Source organism: Colletotrichum lupini, chromosome 5 (genome assembly GCF_023278565.1).
Source record: "Colletotrichum lupini chromosome 5, complete sequence".
Classification (NCBI taxonomy): domain Eukaryota; kingdom Fungi; phylum Ascomycota; class Sordariomycetes; order Glomerellales; family Glomerellaceae; genus Colletotrichum; species Colletotrichum lupini.
Genome location: NC_064678.1, coordinates 6,300,192 through 6,324,735, shown reverse-complemented (window position 1 = coordinate 6,324,735; position 24,544 = coordinate 6,300,192). Strand labels below are relative to the sequence as shown.

The 24,544-nt window shown below is 43.7% G+C and overlaps 7 protein-coding genes across 7 annotated transcripts; 2 read left to right on the top strand and 5 right to left on the bottom strand.

Moving 5' to 3' along the window:
- Positions 1–4,148: 4,148 nt before the first annotated feature.
- Positions 4,149–5,076, bottom strand: CLUP02_11302 (uncharacterized protein; the record flags this gene model as incomplete). The annotated part of the gene is made up of 3 exons (XM_049290270.1): positions 4,149–4,404; positions 4,490–4,574; positions 4,632–5,076. The coding sequence occupies 3 exons, from the start codon at positions 5,074–5,076 to the stop codon at positions 4,149–4,151; spliced, it is 786 nt and encodes a 261-aa protein (XP_049147415.1).
- A 2,168-nt stretch (positions 5,077–7,244) lies between these two features.
- CLUP02_11301 (uncharacterized protein) lies at positions 7,245–12,871 on the bottom strand (the record flags this gene model as incomplete). Its single annotated transcript, XM_049290269.1, has 9 exons — positions 7,245–7,257; positions 7,464–11,199; positions 11,272–11,383; positions 11,442–11,609; positions 11,673–11,861; positions 11,919–11,969; positions 12,025–12,261; positions 12,322–12,567; positions 12,662–12,871. 9 exons carry the CDS (start codon positions 12,869–12,871, stop codon positions 7,245–7,247), a joined length of 4,962 nt encoding a protein of 1,653 aa, XP_049147414.1.
- Positions 12,872–13,003: 132 nt separating this feature from the next.
- Positions 13,004–15,805, top strand: CLUP02_11300 (uncharacterized protein; the record flags this gene model as incomplete). Its single annotated transcript, XM_049290268.1, has 8 exons — positions 13,004–13,076; positions 13,150–13,268; positions 13,319–13,895; positions 13,967–14,226; positions 14,332–14,423; positions 14,616–15,601; positions 15,664–15,705; positions 15,783–15,805. The coding sequence occupies 8 exons, from the start codon at positions 13,004–13,006 to the stop codon at positions 15,803–15,805; spliced, it is 2,172 nt and encodes a 723-aa protein (XP_049147413.1).
- A 225-nt stretch (positions 15,806–16,030) lies between these two features.
- On the bottom strand, positions 16,031–17,200 carry CLUP02_11299 (uncharacterized protein; the record flags this gene model as incomplete). Its single annotated transcript, XM_049290267.1, has 1 exon — positions 16,031–17,200. One exon carries the CDS (start codon positions 17,198–17,200, stop codon positions 16,031–16,033), a length of 1,170 nt encoding a protein of 389 aa, XP_049147412.1.
- Positions 17,201–20,304: 3,104 nt separating this feature from the next.
- Positions 20,305–21,378, top strand: CLUP02_11298 (uncharacterized protein; the record flags this gene model as incomplete). Its single annotated transcript, XM_049290266.1, has 1 exon — positions 20,305–21,378. The coding sequence occupies one exon, from the start codon at positions 20,305–20,307 to the stop codon at positions 21,376–21,378; it is 1,074 nt and encodes a 357-aa protein (XP_049147411.1).
- Positions 21,379–21,930: 552 nt separating this feature from the next.
- On the bottom strand, positions 21,931–22,871 carry CLUP02_11297 (uncharacterized protein; the record flags this gene model as incomplete). Its single annotated transcript, XM_049290265.1, has 3 exons — positions 21,931–22,142; positions 22,200–22,552; positions 22,714–22,871. 3 exons carry the CDS (start codon positions 22,869–22,871, stop codon positions 21,931–21,933), a joined length of 723 nt encoding a protein of 240 aa, XP_049147410.1.
- Positions 22,872–23,519: 648 nt separating this feature from the next.
- Positions 23,520–24,544, bottom strand: CLUP02_11296 (amino acid transporter; the record flags this gene model as incomplete). Its single annotated transcript, XM_049290264.1, has 4 exons — positions 23,520–23,852; positions 23,906–24,190; positions 24,262–24,335; positions 24,460–24,544. Coding segments are annotated over 4 exons (777 nt in total), but the record flags the coding sequence as incomplete, so codon positions are not given.

The window sequence follows — 24,544 nt, the reverse complement described above, 5'->3', positions numbered from 1 at the left end:
AGGATAAATATTAGTTAAGTAACTATTCTAAAGAAGAGCGTATTAAATCGTATAAATAATATAAAAAGTCGAGGGTAATAGATAGTAAAACTAGCCCTCGTTAGTTTAACTAATTCCTTATTATATATAAGGGTAGATCCGGGGGTATAGAACTTAGTAACGGTAGCTAAAATAGCGGCCTAAAGTATATACCCCCTATAAGAGATTTAGAAAATAAAAAAGATCTTACTCTTTATATTAATAAATTAAATTATAACGAAATTAATAATATTAACTACTCTTTTTTTACCCCGTTAGCCTCTAGAAAATATACGAAGCTAAATAAATAAAGGGTAGCGGAAGCTCTTAATAAGTAGGCTTTTATTTATAAATAATAAAGGAAGGTCCTTTAGATAATAAATACGGAGGCGGCTAAAAGGGCAAATTTGATAAGGCTAAAGCCTATTTTTTTAATAATTAAGGAGAAGATGCTATTTCTTTTAATATTTAAAAAGAAGGAATATAGTACTAAGTAAATTTAGGGGTAGCTAGAGGGGTCCTTTTTATATTACTTAGATCCCTTAAATACTAAGCTTATATAGGTATTTTATATAAATAAAAGGTACGGCTTAAACGATTTTTATAAAATTATCTTAGATATTAGGGTATTATAATAGTTAACTAGAGGAAAAGGGTAATTTTAGGCGCTATAGAAGATCGTATTAATAATGCTTAATATATTAATAACGGGTATTACGAGGATTAGTTTCGGCCTAAGTAAGGAAATCGTTGCCCTAGGTATAGTAGAAATAGAGATATACTTCGGAACGATAACTTTTTATATTTTACCCGTTAATACCCTATTTCTCCTATATCTAAAAAATATAGATCGACTAAGTATTATATTTAATAATACGAAGAATAAAATCTCTAGCGGTAAGCATTTTAAAATAGTCGAACGACGATAGGGGTATGCGTTTATAAAACTTATTAACGATACGAAGTTAATTAATTACCTAACGGAAAGTAAGCTTAGAAGACTATACTAGAGATTCGGGTACTTATTAGTTACGAGGCTATATAACTTTTTAAAATAATTAAGTAATAATAATATTAAAATAGGGGCGCTAGAGTAGTTAATAAAAATATATTACTAATACTAAATAAATACGCAGAGCCTACGTAAATTTAAGTTTAAATTGCGTAATAAGCTTAATTTTAATTAGGAAATTATTATTAATATCTTTTACTTAAATAGTTAGCTAATACTATATATAATTAATATAGCTATATACTTCTAAGTAGGGCAATTCCTCTGGGATTTATAAGTAAAAATAGTATAAATAGCTTTATAAAAAAGCTAGATCGATATATACTAAGGACCGCTAGACGGTATTAAAACCGACGTTAGTACTAGCTTTAAGTTAGTAAAATTTAGGGATAATGCGACGGCTTACGGTATATAGCTAAAAGTCGTACTTATTAAAGCGCACTATAGTATTAAAAAAGTAGAAAGGGTATACTAGTAGTTAAAAAGGGCGTTTAGAATTATTAAAAAGGAAAATCCGGATTCTATTAACGACGAATACTTCTAAATAGTACTTAAATATTATAATAATATTATAGGGCCTAACGGACTTATATTAACGCTATTAGTATTTAGAGTATATTTAAGAACGACCTTAGCCTCGCTACTATTACTAGGTATAAGCTAACGAGCCTAAGTAATTAAAAAAGTAATATAAATACTGCGCGAGGTAAGTATAAAAAAGTAAGTTAATAAGGTAATTATTATATATAATAGGCCTAATATAAGAAATAATTTAAATATATTATTAAATTTAGATATATAAGTATAGCGCGAAATTACTTAATAGTAGGCTGGGCTATATAAATTAATTTTTGTTAACGAGCGCTCTTATATAGTCGCGAGAGATTGCGACTAGCTACTTAAAATATTAATTATAGTAGTTAGACCGTACTATATAGATCTTAACGAGGTGATTTTTAATTTATAAAAAGAAAAAGAGCTAGGGGAAACTATATAACCCGTAGTAGAGGCATAGGAAATTATCCTTAATAAAATCGTTATAGTAGTATTAATAAATGACGAGGAAGAGGAAATTATTAAAAGGGTACTAATACTACTAGTAAGACGTTATAAAAAACTATAATAATAAGCCCTAACGCGGTAATTTATTATTAGCAACGAGGTAATTAATACTTTTTATATAATAAAAGAGAAAGCTAATTTCGAGCTAGTAATTAAACTACGTAAAGAAGGCGTAATTATAACTACTAAAAAGCTATATAAGGGATTAGATTTTATTAAAGTAGATACTTTTCGCAATCGAGGGGTCTATTGATTTATCTTATATAACCTAAAAAAATATATAAACCTCCGTATATTTAAATTATAAATAGTTCGTAAGATTAAAGGGAAAGGAATACCCTAGCCGTACGAGAAGTCTAGATATATAATTTAGGGGTACGGCGACGTTAAAAAAGCGACGCTACTTATATAATTACTTATTATATAGCGCTATAGCTAATAATTAATAATAGTACTAATAGTATTATTATAAAAGAAGGGATACGAGATTTAGAGCCGTAATATTACCTAGGCCTATATTTAATCAGTTATAGGGCTTATAAAAAAATCCTAGCTTATTTACTAAAGGAAATAGCTATTAAGTACTTAGAAAGTACGATTATTAAAGTACTTAAGCTACTATATAGGCTCGTAAAATCGGGTACTTATTAGTAAGCTACTTATTACGATTTTTATATTAATTAATTATTAATAATTACCTTTACGTATAACCCGTGCTTATTAGTTATGGAGTACGAAGGCGACTAATTTAGGATCGTTAGAATATAGACTAACGATATATTAGGCCTATTTAATATTAACTTTATAAAAAAGGAGGATAAGGAGCTTTAAAAAGCGGGCTTTATAATAAAGCTAAAAGAGGTCCTTATTATAAATACCCCCCTATTATTTAATAGCGGGATTTTTATAATTAAAAAGGAAATTATTATTTTTTAATAAAAGGGGTAGGGCGAGAAGATTAACCTTATTAATTTAAATATAATTAATATTAAGAAGTAGTATAAGGCTAAGCTCGCGCGAGGGGTATATATTATAAGTATTTATTAACTTAAAACGACTTTTAATTATACTAAAGTAATATAGGCTATAAATCTAACTAAATAAGACGTTAAAGTACTTAATAAGCGGCTTAAGTAGTAATAAACGAATCTCGATTAAGGTCTCGTTTATTACTTAATTAACTTTATGATTAATAAGCTCTACGTCTTTGTTAATAAGTTATTTATAAATAATAACGACCTTATTTTGTAATTAGGGTATATTATTATCCTAGCTAATAAGAGTATAAGCGAGAGCGAATTTACTATATATAATAATATAATTTACTACTCGTTAACTAAAAGTAAGTAGGTAACGAGAAGTATATTAGCGTTAGAGGTTTATAGTATAATTAATAGCGTTAACTTCTCTTATATAATTTTAATAATACTAAGGAAGATTACCGATCGAATTAGCCTTTTACTTATTCTAACGGTTATTTATATCGATTCTTATTTACTATACGAATGCCTTATTAAATTAAGAATAACGAAAAAAAAGAGGCTTATAATTAATATTATAGCCCTTAGGTAATTATATAAAAGGCGCGAGATACTTAAGATCCGTTAGATTAATAATAAAAATAACCTCGTAAACGCTTTTATAAAAGTAGTATTAAATAAGGGATTAGAGTAATTTATAAGTAGCGGAAAAGTTATTATATAAATAGAAGAATAGGTTATATAAAAAGAGTAGAGAAAAGGGGGAAAAGGAGACGACTTAGTAAACGGGCCCGAGGTTAAATTATACTTCTAACTATAGCGGTTAAATTAATAAAAGAAAGAGAAAGTTAATATTAGATTAGAAGTCTAATTTAATTATAGTATATAACTAACTACGCAGGGGCTAATTAGGGGCCCTATTTACGATTATCGTAGCTAGCCTAACCTACGGTTAGAACCTCTTTTTTATACTTATTACGTAAATATTTATATAGTTTAATTAATCTCTTCGTTAACTACGGTTCGAACTAACTACCCTATAATAGGGATACCAACAGGTATTGCCGCTTGCCGTCCTAAAGTCCTTGAACTTGCCCCACCGAGTTGATCTTTCGGTCCCGGGTGAGAGAGTCAAACAGACTTCTATGAATCCTGTGGGCCTTTAAACTTCCATTCCCTACGATTCGACGTTGTGTCTCCGGAAGTAGAATAATGATGAGGAGCAGGTAAGTGCCAGTCAGTATGACCAGAAACCAGAATATCCATCTCCAACTCAGCTTCTCCGTGAGCAACCCGGCGATGACCGGACCAAAACTTGGAGCAGCGTTGGTACTTTATCAATCCGATCAGCCAAGAATTACAAGGAAGTTGGCCAAAGAATAAGCGGCTTAGCAGATGTTCTTAAGAATCGACCTACAAAACGAGCATAGACCCTACATAAGACCCACGTTCATCAACTGTTGTTATGTCTGCAACAATCCCATATGCTGCGCCGTATGAACCTGTTATTGACTCAGCTATGTGGTATATAGTGAGTTACCACAGTGTCGTATACTTACCAGATGCTCCAGCGCTTTGCACCATACGTAGAATGAGTAAAGCAGGGTACGAATTCTGCAGCGCCAATCCAATATTTGACGCAACGACGAGAGTGAACATAAGAATGTATGCGGGCCTCCGACCACCTTGATCGGCGATATCGCCCATGAAGGCCGGTGCGATGCCCGCTATGATCAGATATGAGGTGACGGTGAGATTGATGAGCGCAACGGAGACGTTGAGATCAACGGCCATAGGGGCTAAAGCTGGAAAGTAAATGTAACTGCTCAAGGTGGAGAACATGGCGCCGAAGGAAGCAACATAGCTAATCCATCTCTTCACGCTAGTTGTGAAAATTGAATGCGGCTCTTCTTCTTCTGGCGCTATTTCGACGAACGGTGCTATTTCTTTGTCGTCGTTGGGGGTTGGCTTGACTGGCATTTCTGATGACTCGGTGGCAGCCATCTTGAATGCTGTAAGTCAAAGCACCCACTTTTGGGCACCCCCCCCCTTTTGGACACCCCCAAAAATCCCTCCCAGCCACTATATTAAAACCCTACTTATTATTTTAATTCAATATAACAATTATAAAAATCGTCCAAATGCATTCCTTTTTAGCACACTTACTAATTAATAAGTAATAGTATTATATACTAAAAATAAGCTTTAATAAGTACTTAATATTATTAAAAACGGTCTTTTTATTAAAAGGGCCTCGATTAAGTTCGGGGTTCTTAGGATAATACTTTAGGGTCGAAAGAGAGGCTATTAAATAAGGGCGAGGGTATTTATAGAGCTTTAGAGGCTTCTTTTATAATAAGAAGACTAGTTAGCTTAGTAAATTCGTATATAATATTACTTAGGTATTATATTAATTTATAAATAAGTTAAGGAATTTACTAAATAAGTTCTAAGGTCCTAAGGGGATAATAAATTACTTAATAAGAAATAGATTAACGCTTTTATTAAAAAGAATTTATTAATAAGGGTTTAAAGAAGTTATTTAATCGATTTACGCTATATTAATAAAGCTATTACTAATATAATTAAATAATAGTTTAGATTACTCCATATACTAAAGATTAGTAATATTAAATAAGCTAATAAGTATAATATAAATAAGACTAGTATAATAGAGGGTAAGGGAGCTAATAAGCTAGTCTTAGGTATAGTAAAAGCTATAATAATACGAAAAAAAGAGCCTAGTTCGTATACTTAGGTAACGATTATTAAGTATATTTTTACTAATAATAGAGCTATTAAACTACTAGTTATTTATAAAAGAAAGTCGGTTTAATAGTAGTAGTTCCCTTTTTAATTTACTACTTATAATAGTTAGAAGTTTATAGTAATAAATAATAGCTAGACGACCGACGAAACTACTTTTTATTAGCTAAAAAAAGTGTTCTTATTATAAACTAAGACCCCCCCTATTAGGGGGCTTAGTAAGCTAAATTAGCTTTAATTATTAATACTAAATAAGTATAAGAGTTATATAATAATAGAATTTATATAGGAGTGTTATAAAAATAACGTTTACTTATTATTCTTATTACTATACGCTTCCTATATCCTCTAGCTATTAAATATAGCTATCTTTAGGCTTATTAAGTCTATATATAAAAAGGAGCTTAGTAAGGAGGATATAGTACATAATTTTATTATTATTAAAAAGCGGTACTTCTTAAGCTATTACTAGCTTGCTCGTTTAGCTAGTTTAATATTATTAAATATATAAAGTAGGTAGAAAGTAACTAAACTATAGCTACTTAATATAGCTAAGCTACTTTTTAACTTAATAATCTTACTTATATAAGTTATACTATTTAAAAGGGGTATAAAAGCTAAATAGATAACTAGTAATACTAATAGACTATTTAACTAAGTATTAATAACCTCTATTATTAACTAGTTAATTCTTAAAAAGGCTAGCGAGCTCTACGATTATTCAAAGCTATTTATAGAGCTTAGTTTAAATAATAATACTTAACGACTACTATTTTAAAAAGTAAAAAAAGCTTTTAGGGAGTAGGCTTATTAATTAGCTATATTTCGGTACTAAGTTCGAGTTCTTAAGGCTAAAATTAAGCGCATAAGGCCTAAGAAAAAGAAGACTATATATTTAGACCTAAATACTAAGTTTATAAATATTTAGAACGTATAAAAAGCTTAAGAGGACTTTAGCGACTATTTAGTTAGTCCTAATTAACTTATAGGGGTCGAATTACCTAGGGAGAATTTTGATTATATTATTATAGTAGTAGAAGGTAGTTAATTAATTAATTATAGTTAGTGTTGATGTTTAGATGCTATGTTTTGTTAGGGTGCCTAAAAGGGGGGGGTGCCCAAAAGTGGGTGCTTTGACTTAGATAATGTAAAGACCGCTTCTTGTGGCTAATCGTGATGAATGGATTGAAAAAGAATTCTTACTGACCCGAAATCATTTATTTCAGTCTTCTGGTCATGTTTTTTTGCGTTTCATGCAAAGAAATAGTACAATAGGGGAGGTTGACCTCTGCTCAAATAACCCCTATCGCACTTATCTTGTTCAAAGAGAGCCGTTTTAGCCTATGGGGACTGACGAATTCGGTAATTATACGTCAGGTGACAAGGAAAATGGCGGTTGGCATGAATTACGTCAACGTGCTGCACATCGATGGCACAGCTCTCGAAACTCTACGGATGCTACCCTGGCAAACGTAACACATAAGTCTATTGCATATAGTGGGAATTATGACGGTTCATTGAATAGAAAGAGCACGATTTACTGCCTCCCTAAATTTCATATCGGTATCCTTTCCTCGAACTCCAAAAACCCGTGAAATATCATCAAATGCTCCCCTCTTCCGAACGCAATCGCTGTCTTTGAAACAATCTTGATCACGGCATCAGCCTCACTACGCCATGTTAGTGGTATAAAAAAGTGTCGCGTGAAATGTTGCGCATCTGCCATGTAGTTGAGGCTAATTGAGCAAATCCATCCGGCTGTATCGAGGAAAAGCAGACTCGATTTAATACATCCAATCACTGATTGTAGAGACGTAGATGTAATATGTAAACTCCGAGTCGGAATCACCTCTGTTGAGGGTGTAATCTTGGAAGCTTCGACGGCGATAATGCCGCTAGTTAGCTCCGTCGCGTTGAAAAGGCCCGGGGCCAAGTAGCCAGAGCCTTTGCTGCTGATCCATGAAGGACAACCCTTTGTAACTTGGATTTGGGGGCTCGGAGATAGGTAGATTCCCTTGCACACTCTCTTCAGATTACACCATTCATAGATATGAAAATGGTTGTCTTGAAAGGCGAGTAGATGGGAAGAATTCGATGGATGTTTCAACCACCAGGCTCCCTCGAGATCCTTCTCCTCTCCCATGACAGTGCCGTTGAGAGCAATTAACGTCGCACTTGAATGTGTACAGACCAGCAGTGATTCGGTTTTTGGACTCAGGATTATCTGAGATGTATCACTATCACCTCTGCGGTTGAACAAACAAGTAAGTTGTGCTCCAGGTCCACTCCCCAGGGAAGTAACTCTGGTGACAATGTGACGCCAAGTAGTGTCGATACTGAGAAGCGTACACGTGTCTTCGTTCCAGTCTAATGATTTTATCTCTGCAAATGCATCGTGAATCCGGAGCTTCTCGACCATCTCGCCGGTGGTCAGATCACTGACATCAATTGTGCCATCCTGGCGCCCGACGAGTAACATGTCGTTGGCTGGCTCGATGGCCGTGATGCTTTCTCCCCACTGATACACATGAGAACGGGATGCTTTTATTTCCGGAAGGGGAACTTCTTCTCTGGAACATGAAATTTCTAGGAAGTCGTCATCGTACTCCTCTTTGGAAAGGAGGATAATCGGCTCCCAGACGTTGCAGCATTGCCCCCGGATGTCGTAAAAACGGAGATTATCTGCTGAAAATGCGATATCTCTGATCCTTAGTTGATCTCCTGGTAGTTGAATGTGGTAAATTGGCTGCAAGGTCTCAAAGAGGAAAAGGTAGATGCCTCCGTCCTCTGCAGCACCTACGAGAATCCTGCCATCGGAGCTAGTGGATAGAGCAGATAGCAATGTTTGCAGGTGATACTTGTTTGCTTGGTCTTGTGTCCATGGATTACAAGTTACCACGTCGCCGTCCATGTATGATATTGCTAGCAGCTCGACCTCAGCAATTGGATTGAACACCATGTCCAGAACTTGTGAGGTAGCGTAAACATAGTTGAAATTGTCTTTCTCAAAGTTGCCGACGCAGACAGAAGTATTCAAGTCCCAGATTGAGACTGAAGCATGTCTGTAAGATAACGCTGCAAGCTTGTGGTCCGAGTCGAGTCGTATCTGCATTGCTGGTGTCCATAAACCAAGTTTGTTATCGTTTTCATCCGACGAGTCTGAGTCCCAGACCGAGGGGGCATGCAAAAGTTTCCGCTCTGCTTCTTTTCCATCTTTGATATCGTAAATCACCAAAGAGGTACCATGAGGATTGGAAAGAATTATCATTTCTTCGTCATGGTCGAATGAAATTGATCCTGGAGTGAAGTCGATAGTTCGTGACCAAACGGGAGATAGCCTGATAGGTTCTGGAGACCGGTGGGTGTCCCATATTTGTAGGTTTCGAGAACTACATGAGACTAGTACTGAAGAAGCTCGGTTGAAGGCAAGCAGACGAACCCTCTTCCCGTGATTCAATGTAGCAGCGGCATCGAATGCCCCCGACCCAGCAAGGTGGAATAATCTGATCTCTCCGCTGGCAAGACCAACAGCCAGTAGGCGAGTACAGCAGGCGATTGCATACGCCTCTTCTGAGAATATGTATCCCGTCAATCTGTCGTTCCAATCTTCTTCTCTCGGACCAGCAATTCGAAGTCGCTTGGTTGATTTTGCGAAGATCTGCCCAATCATCGACTTGGGAGGGCAGAAGTGCGGGATGAGAAAATGGATTGAAGATGGAGAGGTGAGAAGAATAGAATGGAATACGGCGAGGATGCGGTAGATATCATTTGCCCATGTTGCGATAGTGTGGAACTCCGTGCTGGTAGGAGATTGACATCTGGCTAGGCGGCCCAGGTATGTCTTGAGCCTCTGTGCAGTGAGCTGCAAGGTCCACAGGTTCCCAGCTGTAGCTGTTCGTTGAATCCAGGTCAGGACATTTGTAGTGAAGAACTTTGCTAGGAGGAGAAGCGAAGATCCAGTGGCTGAGGAGGCTTGAGCGAGATGGTAAGGGAAGCTCAGTGCAGCATATTCTGATAGTGGGGAAAGAGAAGGCATCCTGGCCGCTGCGACTCCTCGATGCGTTCTTGGTGGCGCAAAATTCGAACTGCACAGCAGGTCGAGACATGTTTCAGCAATTTCTGAATGCGCTTTCCCAGTGTCGATCCAGAAGCCCTTGTCTCTCTCTTGGCTTAAAAAGGCTGATGTCGTTAGATGGGCGACGCGAATATATGACTGACCATCCACGACAATGAGGTGTCCCGTCATGCTCTCCAGCTCCCTTCCATTGGCTGCTAAAGTCTTCCCGACATCGAGTTTCACAGCCTCGGCTAGCTCGTTGATGTGAAGCGATTTTGGCGAACAAATCGCCCACTTCAACACACATTCGGCCAGCTCAGCGCTAGGTGATTGGGATATCAAATCGAGTGTGCGGGAATAAAGCTCGTCCATCTGCGGCGGAATTTGTCGCAAAACATCTTGCTTGTCTTCCACACTGTATGCATTCTCCAGACGGGCTACTGTGAGGGACGTCCATAAGAAATTGCCATCTGCTTTTGTCAGAACATCGGCGACAAGATTCTGTATGCCATCGTATTGATCAGCATCATATGTCTGAAGAAACATGGCTTCAACAAACACTTCGATGTCTCTAAGCGAACCCTCTTCGCCTGTGACGATCTTCACAAAATCCGTGCGTTCCAGTGTTAAATACCGCCTAACTTGCCCACCAGGTCTGCTGGTAACCAAGACTCGGATGGGTGACGTTTGTTCCATGTGGGACAGCATGGAAATCAAGCCAGGTAGGTCTTCGGAGGAGCATTCGTCAATCGCATCTATAACCCAGAATTGAGGCCGGTCAAATTTTGCTTTGAAAATGCATTCGTTGAAAAGAGTTGCCCAGAGCAAATAGTGATCCTCAAACTTGAGGGTTCTGTTGTCCTCGGCCATAGAAGCCAGAGCCTGGCGCACCTCAAAGTTTGAATCGGCTATTTGGAATGCTAGGGATCTCATCAAAAGGGCTAGAGTGGAGGAAGAAGTTTCCTCGTGCCTGAAGAAGAAGAAGCTGCAGTCAAGGTTGCGAGATTGGAGATGTCGGATTACATGGCCGGCAGCGATAGTCTTCCCGGTCCCGGGGCGGCCATTGAGCCATAAAAACTTAGACTCTAGATCTCTAGAAGGCTCTGACAATGACTCTTTGTCGGCCCAATGACCGATTGGCCCATAGATCCATTTCTGGAATCTATCACTATCTGTCAACCACGTACAGGATTCGAGGTGCTGCTTCTCGTTTATAGCAAGAAGAACTGCGTCCGGCCGTTGATCAATACACAGGAATGCAGCAATGTTTCGCATTTTGGATTTATGTTCCTGTTGGCTTTGGACTAAAGCTGAAGGAGTGAATATTGGTTAGCTTGACAGACAAGGTAATTTTATGGTTCCAAGGATCGGCTCACTGACAGTCCCGATCTCTTCGACTATGGTTTGAAAGGCTCGTTGTAGAGTCAAATAGTTTGGATTGCTTGGCGAATCGAATTTGCACATTTGTCGGTGATCGGCCTCAAGATACTGGACATGTTCTCTCGGTAACCCTGAGGAAGCCAAAAGCTATTGTCAGAAAATGAACAAGAATGACGAACATGCGTAGCTGGACGTGAAAGCATTGCCTACCAAGAACGGCAGATTCCTTTTCGACAATTAAGGATGATGTGGGGCCGAAACTCGTTGGCAAACTCTCAAAGAAAGACCAGAGGTTAATATTGTGGCAAATATGTCTAAACTCGTCGTTGATTTGCTGTGTTGAAGTATGTGAGATATTTGCTTTTAGGCACGTTGATGAGCTGATGCTTTGACTTACATCTAGTGTTCCACTGCCGGGAATCAAATCATCTAGAAACGCCTTTGAGCCGTACCCAGCCGACTGACGGACCAATCTCGCGACACTTGCAGAATCAGCTCCGCGATGAGGCGTGCCTAAGAATAACATAGTATGGATCCTCTTCCCGATAGTTTCGTAATTCGGATCACGCGTGGCTATGAGATACGCCTGAAGAATATCAGTACGGTGTTACCAGTTCGGGATATGAAGTCCTCTCGGACACACCTTTTTGGCCACCAAGCCACCCATGCTATGAGATATGAACACAATCGGTGTCTAGGTTAGTATTAGCCCTGGGCGGTAGATACATGTATGTAGGAGGCTGACTGACATCGCCATTCTTGCGAAGGCAAGAGGAATTGTGAAGATCGGCAAGCAACGCTTGTCCAAAGTCATGGACTGTTAACCGGCTGTCCTTCCGTGTTGTCCAGTCTGAGTTGTACCCAAAGCTATGAATGCGGACGTGTTTGAAACCGGCCTCATTTGGCAGCCAGTCTCTAGGCCAAAACATGCCAATATCGGCTGAATGACTCCATGTTTTCCTCGATCCCCCACCCAGACCGTGAATCTGAACAAGCAAGTATCAGTCCTGCCACATGGAGTCGTTCCATCTTCCTCAAAAACCTACGAACACAAAGTCGATTGCTGGTTCCGAGGGCGCATGAAGCAAGTTCAGACCGAGGGCTCCCTTGACATCAGCAGCAGAAAGTGATTGAATACTGCATGAGCTGTCGGATCTCGATGACCGAGAGAGACGCGTGCTAAGCTTCCGTAACCGATGTTGTAGCGGGCCGAAGGACGGCGCACGAACTCGAGTTTCGTCACTTCTGAGATTAGGAGAGAGTAACGGCGGCTCAGCAGTGATACCAGCCAGCTGGTACGACGGAAACATTAGCTTCGAGCTACCGAGTTAAGCGGGGGATGTAGAACGGGATCTAAGATACTAGCACGGATGAGGGCGCACATACAGATGACGAAGGGCTTTTGTCAATCGACATGGCGCCAGTAACGACCATCAAGACTGCATGTAGAACCAGGATGCCGGAAACTTGGCAATGGACGAGAGAAACAGAGAGTCGCTTCTCATGTTGAGGTTCAAGATACAGCAACTGCGAGGATACCGGCGACTGGACAGGGTCTCTCTTGCCCCCACGTGATTGGGCTCGCGGGAACCACATGCGTAAGGAGCCGGGCGGCTACAGGATGGCGAGGATTGGACCTCTCCCTGGCTACTCCTTTTGTCAGCCACTACCCCGCGTTAGACTCCAAGCCGAACCTAATTAACCAGCTCCTCAACACCTCCACCAAGCATGGAGAGCGGATACCTAGACCAGGCAGAGCATGCAGGCGAAGGCTGTGAGCTTGATGACGCTGTTTTTGCTAGTGTGTACCTTCTTTTCAACCTTGCTAGGTCCGGGTTCGAACTCAGTGTGCTCACGCCTTGACATCATAACAGAGCTTCCAACAGGCTGTAGTGTACTCAAAGTGGCACCATCAGGCCATAGTCTTTGGGTGGCCACGGTTCAGATTGTGGTTCAGTTGGAAGATGGAACGATGAAAGAGTACTTCAAGAAGGTGATTAATGGACTCCCATTTGGACCAAATTAGTTCTCACTCTCGCGTAGGGTGCGCGTGGTGCAATTGGAATGGAGATGATGAGAGGCACATTCGAAGCTGAACAGGCTCTATACACCTTTTCTCCAGGCCAGGTCCCAAAGCCCATCGGTTGGGGAACATACACCATCGATCCAAACACGCACTTCTATCTTAGCCAGTTCGTGGAAATGAGAGAAGACCTCCCCAGCCCTGGGGATTGGGCGGCTTCTGTGTGGGAGCTCCATGCTAACAGCATGGGGAAAAGCTCAACCAGAAAATTCGGCTTTCATGTCACTACTCATCTTGCCAATGTTCCAGTCAACAACTCGTGGAACTCTTCTTGGGAATCATTCTGGAGACAGCAGATGAAGGGTCTGTTCGACCAGGACGACCGCGTTCATGGCATGGACGATGAGTTGACAGCGCTCAAGATGATATTTCTCCACGAAGTGATCTCGAGATACCTTGCTCCACTTGAAAGAGAAGGACGATCTGTCATGCCCTGCCTCATTCACTCTGATCTATGGCCTGGGAATATCAAGCCGAAGAAATCCTCAAATGGATTATGCATGTTTGACGCCTGTGCATTTTGGGGACACAACGAGGGTCAGTAATAAGATTTCTCAAGGCTGTAGAGATCCTGTGGTTTCATGGGTTAACCGCGAGGGACTTTCTAGCCGATTTGGGCATCTGCCGAAACCCAAGATACAAGCTTGGTCAACCGTGTATTCGCGAATACCTTAAGCGAATACCTGCAGCCGAGCCCACGGCTGATTTTGACGGTAGAAACGCTGTGTACGCGATGAAGTACCACACGCTGCTGTCAATCATGTATTGCTTCAAAGACAAAAGTTTCAGACAAACGCTGAAGGACGAGCTCAAGGAGATCATCGGCAAGGCAGCACAATCGATGCCACAAGGAGAAGGAGATGCGTCTGTGTAAATCCCAGCCTAGCTGCCTATGCTGGTTTGAACTAGGTAGTAAACCACCAAGTATTCCCTACACAATAGATCAGCTGGGCCGGTGTTTTGAATCATTTAGTCAGGAAGCCAAGGCCGGCATATTCCGATGAAAGGCGAGTTCTCCGAATACAAGTCGAGCGTCGTTTCTCTTGACTTGACTCCGAACACGCGGTGTTAACATCAGATGAGGTGCACGATGACAGTCAGTGCTCGGGCCGGGCACGGTCTTGTCCCCACGCCGCTAGCATAGCGGAGACGCGTTAGCGAGTGATTAGGCGATAGCCCTCCTGGAAGTTGCCGCTGAAAGACTTTCGTCTCATCCTAATTGAAACCTGCGGCTTTCTTCTTTCAACTCCATCGCAGCTCCTCCGACAACTCATCGAGCTCAGCAACCACCATCATGCTTGAGCAGACTCTGCAGGCCATCGGCCTCATCTGGATTCTCTATTCTGCCTACAAGTTCTACGACGCCATTGCGATATGGATTCTTCCTTCTGTGTCACTGAAAAAATATCAGAGGAAGGGCTCATATGAGTCCTGGGCACTCGTGACCGGCGCCTCCGCAGGCATCGGACTGGGATGTGCGCAAGAACTCGCGCTTCAAGGCTTTAATATCGTCTTACTGGGCAACAACGAAGACGAACTGGAGGACGCCCGCGCTCTCATCGAATCGGAGTGTCTCCGTCGACACAAGGACGAGATCGCCGTCCGCATCCTCAAGGTCGATGCCATCACCAGCACACCCGAAAAGGTGCAGGCTGCTGTCGACAACATGGATGACTTAAAAATCACTGTTCTGGTCAACAACGTTGGAGGTGTGTCCGCTCGACCGCCGGCGATCTGGCATCTGCAAGACTTCACTGGCGAAGAGGTGGACGGCACCATCAACCTCAACGCGCGATTCATGGCACAGTTGACCCGACTTATGCTCCCAATCCTCGCCAAGAACGGTCCTTCTTTGATGCTCAACGTCAGCTCCGGCGGCAGAATGGGAATGCCTGGCGTGGCCGTGTACTCTGGAACTAAGGGTTTCGTTTCTTCCTTCAGCAACGCCATCGCGAGGGAGATGAAAGCCGAAAAGAAGAAGGTCGATGTGCTTTGCCTTGTGGTTGGCGACGTGAAGACGCAGTCGAACGCTGTAGCCATGCCACCGGGTTCACCAGACGGCAGAGAATTCGCCAAGGCCGCCTTGAAGAGAGCGGGCAGAGCAACTCAAAGGGGCATGCTGGAAATGACGCCTTGGTTCAAACATGCAGTCCAGTTGGTACTCTTTGATTGTATGCCTGAGTGGATGCGGATGAAGTTCATGTCTGAGCTGTTCAAGAAGAAGGTTGAGGCTCATAAGAAGGGTAAATGAAGTCTTCTTCAGTATGTGTCGTTGTTGGCTCATACGACGACTGTGGTCAAGCAGCTAAACACGAAGGATCATACTCAGAACAAAGGGATGAGCGGCGTGGGTATAGTCAAAAGCTTCAATTCACCGAAAAATACATAACCCTAAGTTTTCAACCTGTAGGCTGTCTTGATCAGAGTCGCCTCAACGAGCATGTTAGATCAGTGAAAACGGCCTAGTGATCATGTATTGAATTCGTTTCTAGCTAATATTCAAGAATTTCTCGGGAACTTGAAAAGTCGACGAGGCAGGTATGACCTTTTTCAGGCATGCGAATGCCGAGCACAATAGCCACTACGCTATGGATGAGTCAATCAAATTCGAAAGGATTTATCGTGCTGCTTCGCGTGTTGACAAATAATCGTTGGCTCGGAATTCCTCAAGGCTAGGGGCAAAATCCCACAGAAGACGCTGGGTCGATGATGCCCAAATCAATGAAAGTTTCATAATTCCAATAATCGCTCTGAGTTCCTTGACCATTGACTGGGTCGGTCCCAGAAAATTTGGCGTTCCAATATGAGCTTCCTTGGGTATACTTGGACCAAGCATAAAGCCCATCATTCAGATTCTTGGCTCGGCTGGCAAAAGTGTTGTTGCTGAGAGCCTGAATCGACCACTCGCCGATGAAGACGGGAAATTTCCCATCGCTGATAGACCCCTTGGCATCTTCGCAGATGAAAGTCGGTATGTTGTCAGATGTGGTTGGTCTGCCGGCGAAGTAGTAATGATGGGAATCGAAAACGATGTTTGCGTCAGAAGGGAAATACGGCGACCAGAACGTCTCGGGACGAAAACTGCCTTGTACCATGACTGGAATCTTCGGGTTGAGAGCTGCGACTCGGGAGAGGACTCCGTTGATAAACTTTGCAACCCAAGCAGCACCATTGATGCTAAGTGCATCCGGCGTACCGAACTTGGAGAAGTCGCGGTTGTCCACTGGCTCGTTCAGGGGTGCAATGGTGTATGACTGAGGAAACCCGGAGGTTTGAACATACTGAACGACGGCATCTATGGTGCGGTATGAATATTCCAGGGCAGTTTCGTTGTTGAACCACCCATAGTTGCCGTCCTTCTCTCCAATACCCAGCCCGTTGAGCCCACCTGGTAAGGAGTGAACATCGACGATGACGTGCATATTGTACTTTGTGATGGCATATGTCGCAATGTTTTTCAAGAATTGAACTTGGTTGCCGGTGTATAATTGGGAGCCAGGAACTTTGATCCAAGCAGCGTAGTGTGTCGGGATGCGGAGGATGGTGACACCAGCTTTGGCGAGCTTGTCAATGTCGGCGGGCTGGAAATAGGTTGCATAGCGTCGTTCCAGGACCGGGCCACATTGCGAGCCAAGACGGACGCAAAATCCCCACTCGTCGGTGGTATTGCCGCCGTACTGACTCCAGAACCCGGCGTCTAGGACGGCTTCTTGAACTAGCCAGCCACCGAGGTTGACTCCATTGGCCTTGAAGGTCTTCCAATCAACATAATTCTGATTTGGAACAGCGAATGCGCTGACGAGAAAGAGGCCTAGGAAACTTAGGATATTGGACGTCTTCATCTCGGTGATGATGTCTGGTAAGTGACAAAATTGACTCAGAGAGGCAGCTCAGCTTAGTAAGGAGGCACAGAAAAGTTGTCCCAGGGGTTGGTTTTCGAATTCTAGTCCTCGGAGCTCAGAACGGGATTAAATAGTAAAATATGGTGAAGTCTAAGACATCTAATTACATGGTTATTGGATCAAGCCCCCCGCAAGAAAATACAACACGACTGTCATAAACATCCATAACCTTCTTAGCTCCGTCACTCTTTGACCCGAGATCTGAATTGAGTCCGGTCTTGTATACTCGTATTACTGGACAATGAGAATGTGCCTCCCCCTCCCAATGAGGTCCTCAATCATAGCTTACGGATCTCATTATGCTTACTCCTACCTACATGCCACGCGTGTAAGTGTGCGGGGCCCCGCACGTGGAGAGAGGGCGCATTAGGGGTTGCTACCCTCCGCATTTTTCATGGCTTGTACGTAGAAGGGGAGATTGGGGTTACACCACCAGCAAAGATCTACACAACCCTGGGTCATCCCCCTCTCTTCCGCGAAAGGATGACAGCATGATTATCCTTCTCTGCACGACTCGCAAATATCGAGACACTGCAACTTCTGCTTCATGCTAGGCCGCAAATTTACGAGGTGAGTACATGTCAGATATGCTCATGGAAACCAATCGACAACCTGTCTCGTCCCGATATCTTGACAATCCTAAGTCCGTCTGCTTGGGAGCTTTTCTTCAATATGACCATGCCACAAACACGTAACACGTTTGAATCTCTCATTACGGAAGACACGTCGTAGAGGTGCTATTTCTTTCTCTCGTTCACCAGATATCCAGCCCAGGCAACACTAAACTGGGTGCAGTAGTGCTAGCCTGGAGAGCGACCCGGTGGGGGGAGTATCCGGTGGGCGCCATCCACTTTCCGTCATACGGGTCCAACCAGGCGTCTCCATCAGTAGACCTGTATTCCCCCTCGGCAGTCACGTTGGCCCTCCAAATTTCGCTTGAGAACTGCTTATTAGAACTTTTCGGTACAATGTAAGAACGAACGAGGTGTATAGGAATGGAAATTCGTCTAGACGTCCAAAGATCGACGCTTGTTTGTCCTCGGAGACAGGGGTTTTCAGATTGATTCTAGCCGATATTGTAGTCCGAAATTTCAAGGATTATGGGGGTTCTACGAAACGAGATTCCGCTTATAGGTCTTTTGTGACTCCAGGGCAATGGCTTCCGTCAAACTTGGCCGGTGGATGCTGGTGCTAGTTTTGAAATACGTGATTTGGCCCATGATTCCAAACATGTCAAGTCGCGGGGATCATGGCGATTGAGGATTTCTGCCTGACTGACCATATTCTAGTGGGCATTGATGGATCTATCTTTCTGTCTAAGTGAGTCATTGTCAGCTTAGTGGATCAATCTCTCTCTTGTTGGATGTTTACTATTCAACTATAATTAGCGGGGAGATGCGCAAGCATCTTGTTAACAGCTCCATATTCTTCAACCCAGTAGCGGAACCCAAGCTTTCGAGATACATGTATTGAGTCTGAATGATTTGTCAATTAATCAGTAATCCTAGTCTGCTCTGGAGGCGGGGTATGGCTGCTGCCGCACGCGGGCCCGTTATAACACCGACCCAAATGTCTTGAGTGCACTTGAGGATTCTCTGCAATGTTTAAGAGTGTGCGCTTCCAGAAGAAACCGGGCTAGGAAAGAACCGATAAATCCGATGTTAGGTTTGCGAGAGTAACCTCATAAGCCTGGTAAGCTACCTTGGAGCCGATAGTTTACTCTCGGTTCGGCAATGTTGCATTCGGGGTAAACCCACCAAATTATATCATCAGTCAGTTCTTGGCACGTGGTGAACATGTACTTCAGATTCTCGGCGACGTATGGATAGTTTCTCAATGCTTAGGACAACTGGCTTTAACATTACGTTGACGGTAAGTGAGGTCAATGTCAGGTGGCGCCTTCGAGGCGGTGTCAAGATAGCGTGATGAACAGAAGGTACTTTTATTAGGTAAGGTAGAGTAGAGATGCTCACTGCGTGCTGGCAAAATGGCAGTTCGGCCGAGTGTAAGCTGCTGCCAATCTGGTCAGATAATGTAGTGAGTCAGAGAATCGTTTCCGCGGAATCACCCCTTCCTGCGAAGGAGGTGGTCTGTTGATGAAGCTTTGCTGACATCGCCTGAAGAAGACTGTAGTCACGCTGCTTCCAATTGGACCCGCGACGAAATAGACCACGAGGAGTCACCGCTAAACCTCATTTGCCTGCCCGCAAAAGGAATTGACTGGAAATATCTGATAGTTAGATGGGATTCGACGCAAGATCTCGATTCAATCTACATCTTGCTGTATCCCTGTGAACAAGGACCTGGCTCAGCTTGCTAAGGAAGCTGGCTTAACAACATCACAGCACTGTACTGGCAATAGCACCCCACTTCGAGACAAGCAAGGGGGTGCAACGATGGTCGTTACTGGTTTCTTCCCTCAACTCTTCGGCTAATTGATACGTTCCGCACCATTTGGCCCTGTATTTAAGTGCGCCTCATTGGGCACTTAAGGGGCGGTTGAAGACACATCATATTGCCCACATTGAATGTATGTTCTGTCTAGGTACGCTTTTGACCCCCGATGTTGACTGGACTGAAAGAACAGCGCCTCCACGACAGAGTGGCCGGGCATTGCGGGGATTCTAAGGTGGGTGACACAAGCTAACATGCACATGCGCCAATGCAGGTATTAATAATCCAGCCGAAACTTGGCCCGCGGCCTACAAGGACTCCGACCACTCAGCAACGCCCAGATCGGCCGGTCGACCATTCGGTCGAAGCGGGAACAAAATATATCCACTTTCGCTGTCGACAGGTGGTTGCATATGCAGCGACGTTTTACTCAGCTCACCTCATCTTACTTTTTGTGGACGTGATCTACACATCCCTCGTTCCATCAGGTCCACGGATAGGCATGCATATAGTTGCGGAGTTTTAGGCTTGGTCATACTCCAGCCTTGACTCCAAAATGACTACCTTAGGTATGAGATGAAGTATAAGAACCAAGCTCCCGAACCTGTCTGCTGAAACACGTCCCAACACAATTCATCTCAAAACTCACAATGTCTACCTTTGAGGAATACGACGTTGGCTACGCCGACAACAAGAATATCCACTACCTCGCTGCGGGTCCAGTCAATGGACCTCTCCTTGTATTCGTCCATGGCTGGCCGGCGATTTCACTTGCGTGGAAACCTCAGCTTGAGGAGTTCAGCGCTCTAGGTTTCCGGGCCATCGCGCCGGACATGCCCGGATACGGCAAATCGACAGCTCGCAAAGTTATCGAGGATTACTCCCAGCAGAGTATTCTCGAAGGACTACTAGCACTCCTCGCACACACTGGTCGGAAGGAGGCCGTCTGGATCGGTCATGACTGGGGTTCCCCGTGCGTTTCAACTGTTGCAGCACAGCGTCCGGAAGTTGTCAAGGCCCTGGTGAATGTCTGTGTTCCGTATCGCACACTTGACTTGGGGCTGAACGCAATACTGGCCCTTGTCGACCGCCAGGTTTATCCCGAAGACCAATACCCCTACGGACAATGGGACTACATGCGTCATTACGAAGAAGATTTTGAAAAGGCTGTCGCCTGGTATGAGAAAGATATCGAGGGGATCAACAAGGCTTTGTGGCAACCGGGCAAGCCAGTTTATCCCCCTAAGCCCACATTCACTTCCACTGTCAGAAAGGACGGAGGATGGTTTGGCGGGATCTCACAACCTCCATCCCCAGATCAAATTCCAGCTCCCCTCCTCGAGGGTGAGGTCTTTGATGAGTTCACTAAGGCGATGAAGAAGACGGGGTACTGGCCGGGATCAGCTTACTACATGAACCATGAGCGCAACCACGAGTTCAACTCAAAGGCACCAAACGATGGCAAATTTGAGAAGCCTGCCTTGCTCATTCATGCAGCATTCGACTACGTGTGCGAGACCAAGACTACCCGGCTAGCCGAGCCAATGCGCCAGGCGTGTAGCAACCTCACCGAAGTGACTATTCAAGCTGGACATTGGGCAAACATGGAGAAGCCGGCTGAGACCAGCGCAGCTCTTTCGAGGTTTATCCTTGAGGAAGTTCCTGATTACTGGCCTGGGTTCTGGGAAAGCGGGTACGCGAAGCGCCAAAAGTCAGTACTTTGATTGCGTTGCAACCCAGCTACTTCTAGGCCATGATTACCTATCATTGAGTTACATGTATTTGATCAAGTCTGAAAATAGCAAGTACACTCAAATCGCTAGAACATGACACTGTGTCGATTTCTCATTCGGCTAAAGTGATCGTGGCAATTGTTGCTGAAATAGGCGTGTCGAGATGTAAAAATATGTCGTCAATAATCAGAACAAGTCACGTAAAAGAGAATAGCAAGAACCTGAGGTTTCAAACTGCAGCCAAGTGTTATGGGACCCTATAGCCAAACCATGTTTTTACAAGATTTGCGTGCACATGTAAAGCGTGATCTTCACTTAGGATCTAGGTATTGTCCCAAGAATTAAGTATCAAATGATCATCGCCAGGGATGACCACTTATCCTGCAAAGATGGTTCAATGACATTCTGAACACGCTTGGCCACCTCAATGTTGTTCCATTGTGACCTAAGTTACATCTGATCCACGGTAAGATCGAACAGCGGGAGGATTCGAGTGGATCACCAAGACTATCAAGCTTTTGGCATCTTCTCTCACTATCTACTTTAGGGGTGTGAGAGCATGAATTTTGACAGATCATCCGACTGTTTCTGTCTTGCCTTTACCAACTGCTGGAATGGTTCTTCCAGGCCGACTGAGCCAACCAGAATATGTTCAGTGCCCGAAACAAGTTGCTTGTATGTCTCATTGGTAAACGCGTCAACAGGCATTCCCATCGATCGACCTTTCTCCTCGCCCATGTAATCGTGCAATTCGGCTGGTGGTGTTGTCAGTATTGTCCTGGATATCAAAAATAGCACATTTGACGACTGACTTTGCACTAAGGGAGGCCAGATCTCTACGATCTTAGTGCTAGACCCTTGTAGTTGTTGTCTCAGAGAGTAGACAAAGGCATGAAGAGCTGCTTTGGAAGCAGAGTATGCTGGTAAAGTCACTGCCGGAATCAGAGCAAGGTGAGTGCCGGTAATGATCAAACTTGTCGGGATTGCTTTTTCTTGGAGTCTCGGAAGGAATTTGACCGACATGTCGACAACGCTCAAGAAGTTGACGTTTATCTCCTCCCGAAAGGCATCAAGATCAACACTGCTAGGTTCTGACAACTTGATCTGACTTTGGATTCCCGAGTTGATGAACACACAATCCAGATCGGGAAACTCATCAACAACCCTGTTAAACTGTTAGTATAGTAAGTCGCTAATGCTTGCCGTATGGAGGCATCAAGTCCGCAAGGCCTTTCTACGCTTCGGGTCGAGTAATCCATTCCGTGGTGGGGGAGGGGGCGGGGGCGGGGGGCTTATGGGCAGTGATTTTCTGCACTTGGGACTGACCTCTTCACAAAATCATCGAGACCTGCCCTATTTGTAAAGTCAAACCGGACAGAGGCTGCCTTGCTTGAGCCGTGCTTCTTGACAAATGCATCTAGTCGTTCCTGGCGCCGACCGACAGCGACGACTTTGACGCCGTTTCCGACAAGCTTATCCGCCATTGCTGCTCCAATGCCCGATGTGGCACCTACTAGAAGTACTTGCTTATATGGGAATGACATGTTAGGCAGATAGTTGACTTGTTTATTTGAATGGTGATTACCGTTGAGACGAGGCAAGATGTCCACTGGGTGAAGTGTAGCTGAATCGCGATCGTTAAAAAGTCCTGATGCCTTGTAATGCCAAGCTTTATATCTTTGGTGTTCAACCTCGCCGATGCCTATTGAAACATTGATATAGATATTCCCGAATCGCGAGACAGCTTACTCCCGGCGCTAAGATCAGTGTTTGTGGCTTCGATCGCTGGATGTCGGACTGTTGGCGGTAGGCGGATTCAATCATCGGGATTACAGAAATGCATTCTGCCTAAAGCCGAGCGACCAACCATTTTCTGACGTTTAGTATGTCCGAGACACGCATCAACACCAATGCTGCTTGCCGTGACCCGGGCTTACAACGAGAAGAACGACGTCAAAGAAAACAGTAAATTGCCGATCACGCCGAATTTATGTAGCTTTCATCTGCTGGCAGCTGGGATATTTGAAGTTTATGTCTATTATCTTGAGAAATCTATACGTCTAGGGGGGTATATCTGCACCCGCAAATTCGGGGATGAACCATCTCACATCATCATAGTGCAAGCACTCTTTCTATTTCTCAGCAACAATGTACTCCGTGCAAAGGAGCTCGGATCTCAGATCCATCACATCAGCGATAGTCTTGTTAGGGATGATCTCAGCCATCCACAAAACGTGGTTTAGAGTGGTGTCGTTGCCTGCATCACCGTCGTAGTCGAGGTAGGCCGCAGAAGGCGTGAGCCAGCGGTTCTGCTCCATGATGAAGGTGGGAGGGATGAGCTGACCGCTCATATCAGTGAGGCGCGAAGAGAGGTTCGCGAGTTGCCAGTCCCACCAGAGGCGATCCAAGTTGGCATGGTGCAAGAAGAAGATCGGGTCACCAGGACTGGCGTTTTGGTTCTCCATCTATCACAGGCGTCAGAAATACAGCCGAAGATTGGATTGAGAAGGTTACTTACGGTGCCGCCAGTAGCAAGGTGGCCACAAGAGTGAGGGGAATCAACGTAGCAGAAGTTGGCCTCGTTGTAAGTCTCCTTCACGTAGCACTCGTCGACGTAGGACTGATTGGCGAAAGTAAAGGCAGTCTGGTTAAACTCGCGAGAGAGGCAGTATTCGTCATAGTAGTCGATGCCGTAGACTTGGTCCATGCGAAGGGTGGTGTTGGCGAAAGGGCCATCAATGACGCAGTTGGTGCCTTGAGTGGTGTTGACACCGTTGGTTCCGAAGCTGAACTCATCAGAGCCCTAAACAGAGGCCTTCTCGACAGTTCCAAACACCTCAAGATCGCGCTGCTCGTCCCAGTAAGGCAGAGCACCAGTGTATCCGCACTCCTCTTGGAGAAGGATTTCGTGGAGACGAAGGAAGAGGCGGTGCCAAGGAAGGAAGGCTCTGAATGTGGAGTTAGAAAAAAACAACTCGAGATTGGCTGTTTAGAAAGCTTACCCAACTCCGTGAATGAAGTTCGACTATTCGACGTGGCAGCTTTGAAGTTTATCCCATCTTGTCTTCGTACCCTTAATGCCCGTTTTGGCGGGTGATTCGAATAAGCATTTGACGGCCTGAAGGTAGTCGGATTTCTCCTGGTTCTCCAGAGTGTG